Source organism: Cornus florida, unplaced genomic scaffold (assembly GCF_030987335.1).
Source record: "Cornus florida cultivar Cherokee Brave unplaced genomic scaffold, ASM3098733v1 CherokeeBrave_3.0.0_Hap2_Chr06, whole genome shotgun sequence".
NCBI classification, from domain to species: domain Eukaryota; kingdom Viridiplantae; phylum Streptophyta; class Magnoliopsida; order Cornales; family Cornaceae; genus Cornus; species Cornus florida.
The window spans coordinates 3187419-3199417 of NW_026775576.1; the positions used below are offsets into that span (position 1 = coordinate 3187419).

Genomic DNA, 11999 nt, shown 5'->3' on the forward strand with positions numbered 1-11999 from the left:
TAACTCAGCCAAATAAGAGCTTAATTGAACCAATTTTGGGATTAATCAAAGAAAAGAGCAAAGTGGAGAAAGAAGGAAGCAAATGAAGCCAAATGTGGCAAGCAGCAAAGTTCGATCGATCCAAGTTCAAGGTTCGATCGATCAAACAATGATCGATCTCAGCACTTCAAGATAGATCCAAGCCTTGACCCAAAAGCATAAAGTTCCAAAAGTTCGATCGATCCAACACCATCCTTCGTTGGATCGAACACTTGTGTCCTTATTCAAATGATTGATCCTATCCACAGTTGTACCACCCACTAACCACTTTTGTCCTTTTCCCATAAATATCTCCCACAAATATCTCGGATTTGTCTTTTTCCAAAAAGCTCAGCCAGTTGGATCGATCCAGCCTAAGTTCGATCGATCTCACTTACTTTCGATCGATCGAACTTCCTCCAGTGCGAGAAAGTTAAAATTCCATCTCATTGAAAGTTGTCCTTTATCTAATCATTAGGGAATATTGTGTGCACGACCCCAGCTCATTTTGGGTGTCATTTTGACCTACCTATATAAGGATAAGGATTGCTTTTTCAAAGAGAGCAAACATTATTTTCATATCATCTCTTGGAGAGGAAGTTTAGAGGAGGAGGAGGCTAGAGACACCATTGGAGACTCTTCATCAACAAGGAGCAGATTTCAACCATGGAGTTAGCCCTTGAGGGTTGGAGCATCATCACCATGAGTGGCTAGACATCCTCTTGGGGCTAGAGTTAGCCCCAAGCATGCTTTCTATATCTTAATCTTGTGTATTATTAAGGGATTAGTGTTGTAATTGATGTTTTAACACTTTGATATATATAAATCTTGTTTATTCAATGATTTATGTGGTTTAATGCTTCCAATTGGTCATTTCATTCTATCCATATGTCTATGTATGCTAAAATAGATGTTCATGTGCTTATCTCTAGATTTTATGTTATTGATGCATGTCTATGTGTATTGATGCTATAGATTTAGAGATTGTCAAAACATTGTGCTTAAAAAAATGCTTTTGTGATTCTCTTGATGGTTCATGCTTATCTCTTGATGGATTATGCCTCTCCCCTAGTTTATTTTCATGCTAGTAGTGTAGATGTAGTGTAGTTGTAGTGTAGTGTTAAATGGGAGGACAATCTATGCTTGTTGTTTGATGATCCAAGCTTTTGAATGTAATTAGCATATGTCTCTATCCTTGTGTTGTATTTGGATTGTGAGCTTAATGAAAGGATTAATGACTTGTTTTGATTTATTGTGCCTTTCACATGTTGTTTAGACAATATATGCTTCATAGCCTAGATATATTGTGCCTTTCACATGATGTTTAGACAATACATGCTTAACTAGTCATCCTTACTTGTTGAATCAACCAAATACACACACACCAATATTGCAACCCATTATTTGCCCTCATTAATCACTTGTCAATGATATAGAAATGCATTGCTTGGTGGTGATCTCTAAACCCTAAGATCTCTCTCTCTCTCTCTCTTACTTACTCTTAATTGCACTATTTTGCTATTACTTAGTTTAATTTAGTTGCTCTTTAATCAACCAACTAACCAATTGTTTGATCACTCGACCTACTAGCCCTAATTGTGATTCCACGACATTGCTCGATCCTCATAGTCCCTTGGGACGATCCCTACTCACTCTTGCTACGTTAGTAGTAGTGTTGATAGTGGTTTTTATAAATTTAAATTTGACCCAAAAGGCTTTTCTTGAACCGCACATTCACTACATCAATTTGGGCGTTCACGAACGGCATTAGGATGACCAAAATCAAGAGGCAAGAATAATCTATCAAAGTTTTACATGCTTGAACTACCTAAACTAGGGTGTATCCTTTGACATGCTCACTAAGGTAGAGACTATCAAATCCTCAATCAAATGATAATAGCACATGAAGTCAAAAACCAAGAACAATCCATTAAAGGGAGGCCCTAAGCTATGGACTATCAAACTTCTTAAACAACATGCCATTAAAAGCCATTTCATAATCTCAATTCCATTCTCACTATGAAAATGCAAGCCATACAATCATGAGAAAATAAGATCTAAGACAAGATAATAGATTCAACATGATCATTTATAGAATTTAAGATCTATTACAACATGTAAAGTGCTCTAGATTATAAAACCACCACATACACATTTCATTCCCCAAATTAAACAAAACTAAAGCATGCTTACAAGGAAGGGCTTCATCACCTCCCTAGAAAGGGAGTTAGGAGTAGAGGAGATCTTCCCCTCCATTTTCGCACCAAGGAGCCAAAACACACACAACCCTCAAGAACACAATATTTCTCTCTTTAGAAAATCCTTACAATGTATGTTATCCTATTATAATGATTCAAGCCCTTTCTATAAGCAAAATATCCTACCAAACTCCCTTAATTCATGGCTCAAAATCCCTAGAGAAGTGCAGAGCAATCCTTTGAGTCAAGGGGACAACATTGGGTAAAACAATGAAGTTGGCAACCTGCTGTCTACAGCTTGGCGGGCACCCGCAGCCTATGGCGGGCGCCCGCAGCGCATGGTGGGCGCCCGCAGCGCAGGGTAGGCACCCGTAGGGTGTCAAAGGTGCCTTCCATGTGCTGTCAAAGGGCTTCCTTGGCCTGCTGATAGCAAATGGCGGGCGCCCGCAGTGCATGGCGGGCGCCCGCAGTGCATGGCGGGCCCCTGCCAAATCTGAAACCTATTGGAGTTGAGCTCCCGCAGGATTTGGCTTGAGTTGGCGGGCGCTTGCGGGCGCCCGCCGTACTGTTCACCTGCTTCAAAACTTCTTCTTGACTTTGGCCTTGCTTGATCTGATGATGCTATCTTCTATCTTATGCTTTACAGAAAGTGCCCTAAGTTCAACGGCACAAAATAGCTTAGCAAAACTGTAAGTCCCCGGCCCGGCATACTTTGATCTTCAAGAACTTATCAAAGCTTCACTTTTATCTTTTTTTGGGGAACCAACCTAAAAGTAAACAAAATCATGCAAATGAATATAATCTATACAATAAGATCAACTAATGGACTTAACTAATGCAAATAAGGGCGCTTGAATATGCAATATTCAACACTTATCAGAAACAAACAGACCAAATTATAATCCAATAGTGTGGTGACATATGGCATTTGTTGAAAGATTACACCTGGCAGAATTAAAATAGGGATAGCTAGCCATTTTTGTTCAGCCGGAAAATAAGGACAGTTGACCATTTTAGTTCAGCCGGATAATGGGTACAGTTGGCCATCTATTCAGCCATGAATAAAGCCTTGTTTGAGCCCAGAATGAAACTAGGATATAAATACCTTAATGGATAAGGTAGTTCCTATAATTAATGAGGTGGGTTTGATATATAGATAAATACAAAACCTCCCAATTACGTGGCCATCAAATTGCTACCAAAGTAACCAAATTGCTATAAAGAAAGAGGTTAACTGATTTGCTAAAAACTTGAAAGGAAGGGAAGTTAATTTGGGACACTTGTCATGTGTTGGTTTTAAAATGTAAGTTCATGAATGAATGAGGACAGGAACATGGCTACATTCATTATAACTGGAATATATATATATATATATATATATATATATATATATATATATTGATGAATATATGGCATCATCATATTCAAAACCATAAAGCAAAACATAGGTTGAGAACGTGGGACACATGGCATCGCAGGAAGAAGACTGTAGTTCATGGGTTTGGAAGATGAACTTCTGCAGCTGGACATGGGACAAGTGTTTTGTAAAGAGATGATAAAGGGAAGGGGTAGTTTGTGATAGGACATGTGTCCTTCTTGTAAGGCTTGTAATGCCTATAAATAGTATACCTAGGACTACATTTGAAACTCTCTCAACAACATCAACTACAATTCAATGTCATTTATCTTTCATGTATTTCAATTCTAGCAATTTTAATACAAGTTCTTTATTTTCATGCATTTACTTCTTAGTATTGCACTTTAATTCCTTAGTTAGCATTGTAGTCTTATTAAAAGTCCTTTCATCAAAGGCAAATCAGAACCTTCCACAATCGCCTGATCGTTCTAAAAGGGTTTCATTTTTGCTCGACTTCTCTTAATCTTCCAAGATTCTAACAAGCTTGCGCACTTCCAGTGTCCCAATTTTGTGCAAAAAGATAGCATAGGGGTGAAGTGTCAAAAAATTAAAGTATAGGGGGTTTTATGAATTTAACCCTTAAATTTATTTATATAAAGGAAGACCATTTTGTTAATTTCATCCGTCCATAACGAGTTTAACCTTGCATGAAACTTTTTGATATTATTGGGTGGTTTAATAGTAGGGGTGGCAAATTGGCAGTTTGGGTTGGATTTGGGCTGGGTTAAAAATAGGCGAGTCAAACATGGGTCAAGATCCATATTCAACCCGCTTAGAACGGGTTGAAAATGAGTGGGTCAAAAATGTATAAGGTCAACCTGTTAAGACCCATATTGATATTTAAAAACTAAAATTTTCATAAAAATTTTGATGTTCACAGACATGGAGATATTTGTAAAAAAAAATAAAATGACTTGTGAAACCAGCCCGACCCACCCAAAATATTGATGTTTAAAAAATTAAATTTTCTTAAAAATTTTGATGTTTACAAACATGGAAAAGGAAAATGTAATTTGTATATTTGTGTAAAAAGAAAATAAAAAAATAAAAAATAAAAATAAATAAAAATTGACCCGTGAAACCCGACCGACCCGCCCAAAATATTGATGTTTAAAAGATAAATTTTTCTTAAAAATTTTGATGTTTACAAACATGGAAAAAGAAAATGCAATTTGCATATTTGAAAAATAAAAATAAAAAAAATTTAACCCGTGAAACCCGACTGACCCGCCCAAAATTTTGATGTTTAAAAAATAAATTTTTTTAAAAAAATTTGATGTTTACAAACATGGAAAAGGAAAACGTAATTTGTATATTTGTAAAATAAAAAAATAAAAAAAAAAATGACCAGTGAAACTCGATCGACCTGCCCAAAATATTGATGTTTAGAAACAAAATTTTCTTAAAAAATTTTGATGTTTACAAACATGGAAAAAAAAAATGTAATTTGCATATTTGAAAAAAAAAAATTGACCCGTGAAACCCGATCATAGTTGTCAAAGGCGCGCGCCTGAGGCGCAAGGCGCCAGCATGTCGCCTGTAAGGGCTTAAGGCGACTGGCTTTAAGGGCTTAAGGTGATTGGCTTTGAGACGCAAGGCCATAGGCTCATAAAAGGCGCGCTTGTTTGAAAAAGATTTTTTTTTATTATTATTGTTTTGTTATTATTTTTGTTTGGTATTGTTTATTATTACTTTTTTTTTGTAAGTATTTGTTTATTATTACTTTTTATATAACTTCACAAAACCTACAAAACAAAAAGAAATAAAAGAACACAAAAAGAGCAAAAGGAAAGAGACGGAGGCTAGGGCTTGCAAACCGCAGTGAACGCGAAAGCGAAGCAATCTCAGATCTGCCGAATCATAGTGCTGGATCTGCTAGATCTCCTCAGATCTGCCGACTCACGTTAAGTTCTTCTCTTCTTCTTCTCTCTTCTCTCTTCTCTTCTCTCGGCAGAATTCCTCTCTTTTTCTCTCTATTCTTCTTTTCTTCTTCTCTCGGCTCTCTCGAGTCTCAGCAGAATTCTTTTCTTTTCTCTCTCTTTTTGGCTCCCAGTTTTGGGTGTGTAATTGTGTATGCCTTACAAAAATTGTGTAACTGAAATTTTAAAAAATTATAAATCAATTGAACATTATTTCTCTTACCATATTAGTTTTGTTATATGTATTGACGAAAATATAAATGGTTGGCTTTGGCATCTTTATGTTGAATATTGAACTTAAGTAATTGATTTAGTTGACTTTTTGCATCTTCATATATACTATTGCATTTTTATTGGGTAGGTTTTTTTTTTTCCAACATGCGCCTTGCTTCAATCGGGCGCGCGCCTTGCTTCAATCGAGCGCGCGCCTTGCCTTGGACCTTGCGCCTCAAGCTTCAGGAGGCCTTTGCGCTTTTGTGCGCCTTGAGCCTTTAACAACTATGAACCCGATCAACCCGCCAAAATATTGATGTTTAAAAATAAAATTTTCTTTAAAATTTTGATGTTTACAAATATGGAAAAAGAAAATGTAATTTGCATATTTGAAAAAAAAAAAAAAAAAAAAAAAAAAAAATTACCTATGAAACCTGACCAACCGGCCCAAAATTTTGATGTTTAAAAAATAAAATTTTCTTAAAAAAATTTGATGTTTACAAATATGGAAAAGGAACACGTAATTTGCATATTTGTAAAAAAATAAATAAATAAATAAAAATTGACCTGTGAAACCCGATCGACCCGCCCAAAATATTAATGTTTAAAAATAAAATTTTCTTTAAAATTTTAATGTTTACAAACTTGGAAAAAGAAAATGTAATTTGTATATTTGAACAAAAAAAAAAATTCTCGTGAAATCCAACTGACCTGCTTAAAATTTTGATGTTTAAAAAATAAATTTTTCTTAAAATATTTTATGTTTACAAACATGAAAAAGGAAAAAGTAATTTGTATATTTGTAAAAATAAAATAAATTGACTCGTGAAACCCGATCGACCTGTCCAAAATATTGATTTTTAAAAATAAAAATTTATTAAAAATTTTGATATTTACAAACATAGAAAAAGAAAATGTAATTTGCATATTTGAAAAAAAAAAAAAAAAAAAATTAATCGTGAAACCCGACCGACCCACCCAAAATTTTGATGTTTAAAAATTAAAATTTTCTTAAAAAATTTAATGGTTAGAAACATGGAAAAAGAAAATGTAATTTGTATATTTGTTAAAAAAAAAAAAAAAAAAAAAAAAAAAAAAAAAAAAAGAAGACCCATGAAACCTGCACGACCTGCCCAAAATATGATCCGAGACTGGACTGGATTTGGCCAGCCCAACTTGCAGCCCTTCGTGAGAAAAAGAATAAGTTGAGTGTAATATAAAATAAATGTGTGTTTTATGCCTATTATGTAACCGATGAAATATGAATTGAATATGAGTAATCATATCCAACCCATCTTGACCCTCAAATTAAGTAGTTAAAAATTACCCAACTCACTTTTGACCCCATAACTATTAAAAAACGGACGAATATAGACAGGTTGATAATTTCTGACGCATTCTACTATCCCTACCTAATAGAAATAAATGGGGTTAAGTGTCAAAAAGAATGGAAGTATTGAATTTAACCCTTACATGCTTTTTCTAATTCAATAACAGGAACATATGTTTGTTTAGTTTTCTGGTTTTTTTTATTTTTTTTTATTTGCTTACTCCTACACTTTTTACCTTTGTGTCCTTACTTGCACAGTAACTGCTTCAAAAATGAAAATGCTTTTCTGTACTAGACAGGCAAACATTTTACCACCAAGGTCACTTGCGGGGAGGAGCAGATCTAACAATTTTATCCATTCGACAGAGAAGAGACATCAAATAAATGTTCCAGTGTGAAGGGAAATTGTTCATCAGAAAACATAGGAGTGGACTTGTATAAAACACAAGGTGGTCACTTGCAGATTCTGACAACCAAATTAAGGTACAAAACCGCCACTATTTTGTACAAACCTTCCTACTAGTTGTACACAAATGGGAAGATCATTTACAGCTCATCATCATGGAATTGATCAAGTGCATGACAAGACGAATACTTGAAAGCTCAGCACCACTGGTGGTGGGGAGGCTACGATGATGGTTTAGTATCTGATATACTTGCTCAAATATGGGACGAACATGAACGGCAATCATTGGGTCTGCCGGGTTTATAGCAACTGCAACGTCCGTCATCCACCCCAGTTTTCGAGGCGTATCCTTTCTTATATCACAGGCCAATTGCTGCAGAAGAGAGAGCAGCACTCCTTGACTCAAGGGGAGAGGAATCATCGACAAAATCCCCTGTAAATCAACCTGCCAGGAAAAAACAAAAAAAAAAAAAAAAACAAAGGGCAAGAGAACAGCTGATTTAACTTTTTTTTAGAAAAGTAAAATCTCCAGCAGGAATTGAGACGGTGTGGAACCAAAATATGAATCTTGATTATAGAACAGTATTAAACATCGATTTTGGATAAAAGCTTCAAAGAGATCGAAAGAGAATGGTTTTTGGATATTAATGGAAGTCTACACTTTCAAAACCTAGACCAGAAGTCTTACCAATAAACATGTTATTCAACGCTTGAAAATGTAAGACCAATATACAAGAACAGGTCAGGTACCAAGAAGTTACCCACGGTCTAGTTGAAGATTTGAATGGCTTTGCTAAAACTGGAAATGGGAAATGGGTTGTGTTTTTCGTCAATCATTGAGTCCTATTCCGATATATGTGTTTTGGGGTTTGGTGATTCAAGATGTCCAAATTCTAATATTAAATACGGATCTTTAAAAAAATAATTTTCCTGAGGTTCTAATATGGTGACAGGAGGTGTTTTCATATGAACAAAGGGTTTGGGTATTTATCATCCATTTGTTGTTCAATTACTTCATAGAATCGGGGGAGGTTATATTTAATACCTCACAGCCCTTTTCCCCCATTTAAAAGGATACCTTAAAGCTTGAAATTTCAGATATACAGCATTATCAAGGAACCATACTTTTCTTTTTCTTGAAGTTGAATAGGAGCCATGACTGGAGCTTTGATAGGCCAAGGGACCGAGAGTGGCTCGGTTCATATTTCCATCAAAACTGGACCTAAGGGCCATATTTAAAAGACACGATTACCCTTCACACTTTACAATCAACTTCAGCCCCAAGGAAACCTTAATTATCTTATTTACTGGAAAGAATAACCTTAATTCTCTCCCTCTCCTCCACCTCACCACCACCACCACTTGACCCATAACCTCACCTTACAAACATATATATGTATATATATATAATATATGCATATTATAGTTTATGTTTATATACAATTATATATTACAGTTAATATACATAAATTACATCATATAAAGATATATGAATGTATGTATGTTGCAAAGCAACAGATTAAAATGAGTTGCTTCCCCTCTTCTAATTATGACCACCAATGGCGCCTTCAACCACTGCCACCATTTTCTCAACTCTCTGCTGCTATACTTAGTTCTTTCTCTCTCTCCTCATCCCGCTAGTCACCACCTCTGTTTTCCTCCTCTCAAATCACCAAAATCTTCGACAAAGTCAATATAAGAGAATATCCCTCTGGTTGGTTTTATAGCTAGAAAGACTGTGAGGAAGCTGCCATTTTCAGAATTCTCCTCATACCATATTCTTTTTGAGAATTAATAGGTACAAAAAAATCATTAAATTCTAATAACCAGTCCCAGGAATTTTCTAACAAAGGAAGAGGTTAAGTGCAATACAATTAAATGCAGCAAGTGATGAGCATCAGAGCTCGGATTTGGATGGGATCTGAAACCATCTAAGGATGTGTGTGTGTGTGTGTGTGTGTGTGTGTGTGTGTGTGTGTGTGAGAGAGAGAGAGAGAGAGTATGCTGCAGTTTGGTTACTTGATTGAATTTTCTCGGCATATATATGGGAGATTGAGTTCAAGTCCAACAATAATGGTGGTTGCAAAATGATTGGGACCTCTGTATATGCATATACACACACACACACACACACACACACACACTCTTCGTATCTAATGGCATAGTTTCTTTGTAACTAATGGCATAGTTTTCTATGATCATTTTCCTTTAAATTACTTTCATGATCTAAAGTTGGTTTTATGCCATATGGGTTGAGTATGAGGGGGGAGAGAGTTGTAGAAGGAGAGGGGCTGGTGTGGTGGGCGGCAATGGTGGACAGAGAAAGAGAGATTGGGGGTTGTGGGGTGGGGGGAGAGAGCGATGGAATTGGTGGTGGAGAGAAGACAGAGAAGAGTGGACACCATGGCGGTTATACAGTGGTAGTGGTGGTGGGGAAGGACGGCCTCCGCGATGTGTATATATATGATAAAGTTAAATTGGTCATTCCATATGTTTGATAGGTTACAGTGGTAGTGGTGGTGGGGAAGGACGGCCTCCGTGATGTGTATATATATGATAAAGTTAAATTGATCATTCCATATGTTTGACGGGTAATGCACTAACTTTGCTCCTAAAGAAAAGGCAATTTCGGTATTAAATCAGTAGTTCTCTAACCGCCCTAACGGACCATTAACTGACTGAACCTACATGTATTCTTTGCCAAACCTCATGGGAGGTTAACCATAATATTTACCAATATTTAATCTAAGGGTCCAGATTGCAAACCTCAATGGAGGTCAGGTATATTGGTACTACAAGGCTGTCACCTGACAAACTTGAGCCCCTCACTCTCTAAAAGAATTAATCACCCATCATTTAGGCTTCGTTTGGATTGGTGGAAATGGAGGGAGAAGAAAAGTAAAGAAATGGAGGGATATTATTTTCATGTTTGGTTTACCATTAAAGAAAGAAAATAAAGGAAAAGGAGGGATTTAAAGGGATTACTTAACCCCTCAAATTGCATTTTCACTATCATTCCAAAAGTGGGAGGATTTGGAGAGAAAGGATAGCCACTTTAATGAAACTTCCAAAATACTGGAAGTAACCTTAAAATTGTAAAGAAGAAAATTGCAATGACATTTGAATCCTAGGGTAATAATATCCATCTTCACTTCTCCCATTCGTCTTATACAAGAACAACCACTATTATTCAGCGCCACAATGCACTCCTTCGCCTGCAATTTCTCTCTCTCATAGTTCAATGTCGGCCCTGTCATCGGTGATCCACAGCCATCATTGCACGACATATCTTCTCACCTCTCTGCAGTTTCTCACCCAAGATTGAGGCTTCCCCCATTTTGTAAATTTGATACAAATTGCAGTTATGTGGTATGGCACTTCACTTATGTCCATGTGATGATGGCTCCACGAACACACTACCCCTCAAACGCACTACCGCTTCTTCACCAGTAACACAATCCACCTGTATGGCAACTACTGCAACAATGTGATGATGGCTATCAATCTATAGGAAACTCGGCAAAAGATAGCAAATGAACAGAGAAATCCCGCTCTCTTATACCTTCTTTCAAACCTCTTCAATCCTACTTATTTTAAAAAAAATATTGGGCACAAGCATATCTAGCCAGTTTTTAGGTTTTGCAAATGACCTCACCGGAATGGCCAATCATATTTTTCGCAGGGAGATGAAGAATATGGGTTTTTTATTTTGGATAAATATATATAAACTGGAGGCAATTAAATTAAATGTCACGGAGCTTCAGCAGAATGCTACCTAGAATGCAAAAGGTACAGAAATTTAGGCGTAGAACATGTTCTATTTGTAATCTAAATGCTAAAGAGTATGATAGTAAATTTTATAAGATAGTTTCCTTTCTTCTCTCTTCTTTATGTTTTCCAAACAAAAATAGGGGTTATTGTTATCCTTTCCTTTCTGTTCTTTTCTATCATAATTTATCCAAACATGAGCAAAGGATTAAGCTATCATTTATTTTCCTTTTTTTTTTTTCTATCATAACTAATGTTAGAACCACTTTTCTTTTCCATCCCACCTATCCAACGAAGCCTATATCTTTCAGAACTACATACCACCTATTCACTATTCTGCCAGAACTTGGGAGCATCAAGATGATACAAATTCCATATGTGAAATGAATTAAAAATAGAGAATAAAAGGAAAAATCTAAAAGACTAGACTGCCCTTAGTTACGCCTGGTCATGGTGGCACTTGCACATCTCAATCCTCAACAAAATTGTGCAAACAAAAAAATAATAATAATTAATGCTGTATATGTATGTGTACCTGAGAGCATAACCAAGATACAATTGCAACATCACTTCTCTGTAGGGCTGTGGTGAAAGCCTCCTCGTATTTACGTTCAGATATCAATCTAGATAGCTCTTTGGTTGGATCCAAAGGTGCCTCGATCTGTTCCACAGACGGAGCACGAAAAATTTGAATGACATTGCAAGAGCAAATAACATTAATTGGAGTTTC

The 11999-nt window shown here is 36.0% G+C and overlaps 1 protein-coding gene across 2 annotated transcripts in view; it reads right to left on the reverse strand.

The window, feature by feature from the left end:
* Positions 1–7453: 7453 nt before the first annotated feature.
* Positions 7454–11999, reverse strand: part of LOC132311056 (enhancer of mRNA-decapping protein 4-like) — a 33412-nt gene continuing 28866 nt past the window's right edge. For both annotated transcript variants that reach the window (XM_059808762.1, XM_059808761.1), the window contains 2 exons: positions 11805–11930; positions 7454–7946 (listed from right to left, as the gene is read on the reverse strand). In XM_059808762.1, the coding sequence (XP_059664745.1) occupies positions 7638–7946; positions 11805–11930 (435 nt within the window). In that variant the 3' untranslated portion in view covers positions 7454–7637. The remainder of the gene's footprint in view (positions 7947–11804; positions 11931–11999) is intronic.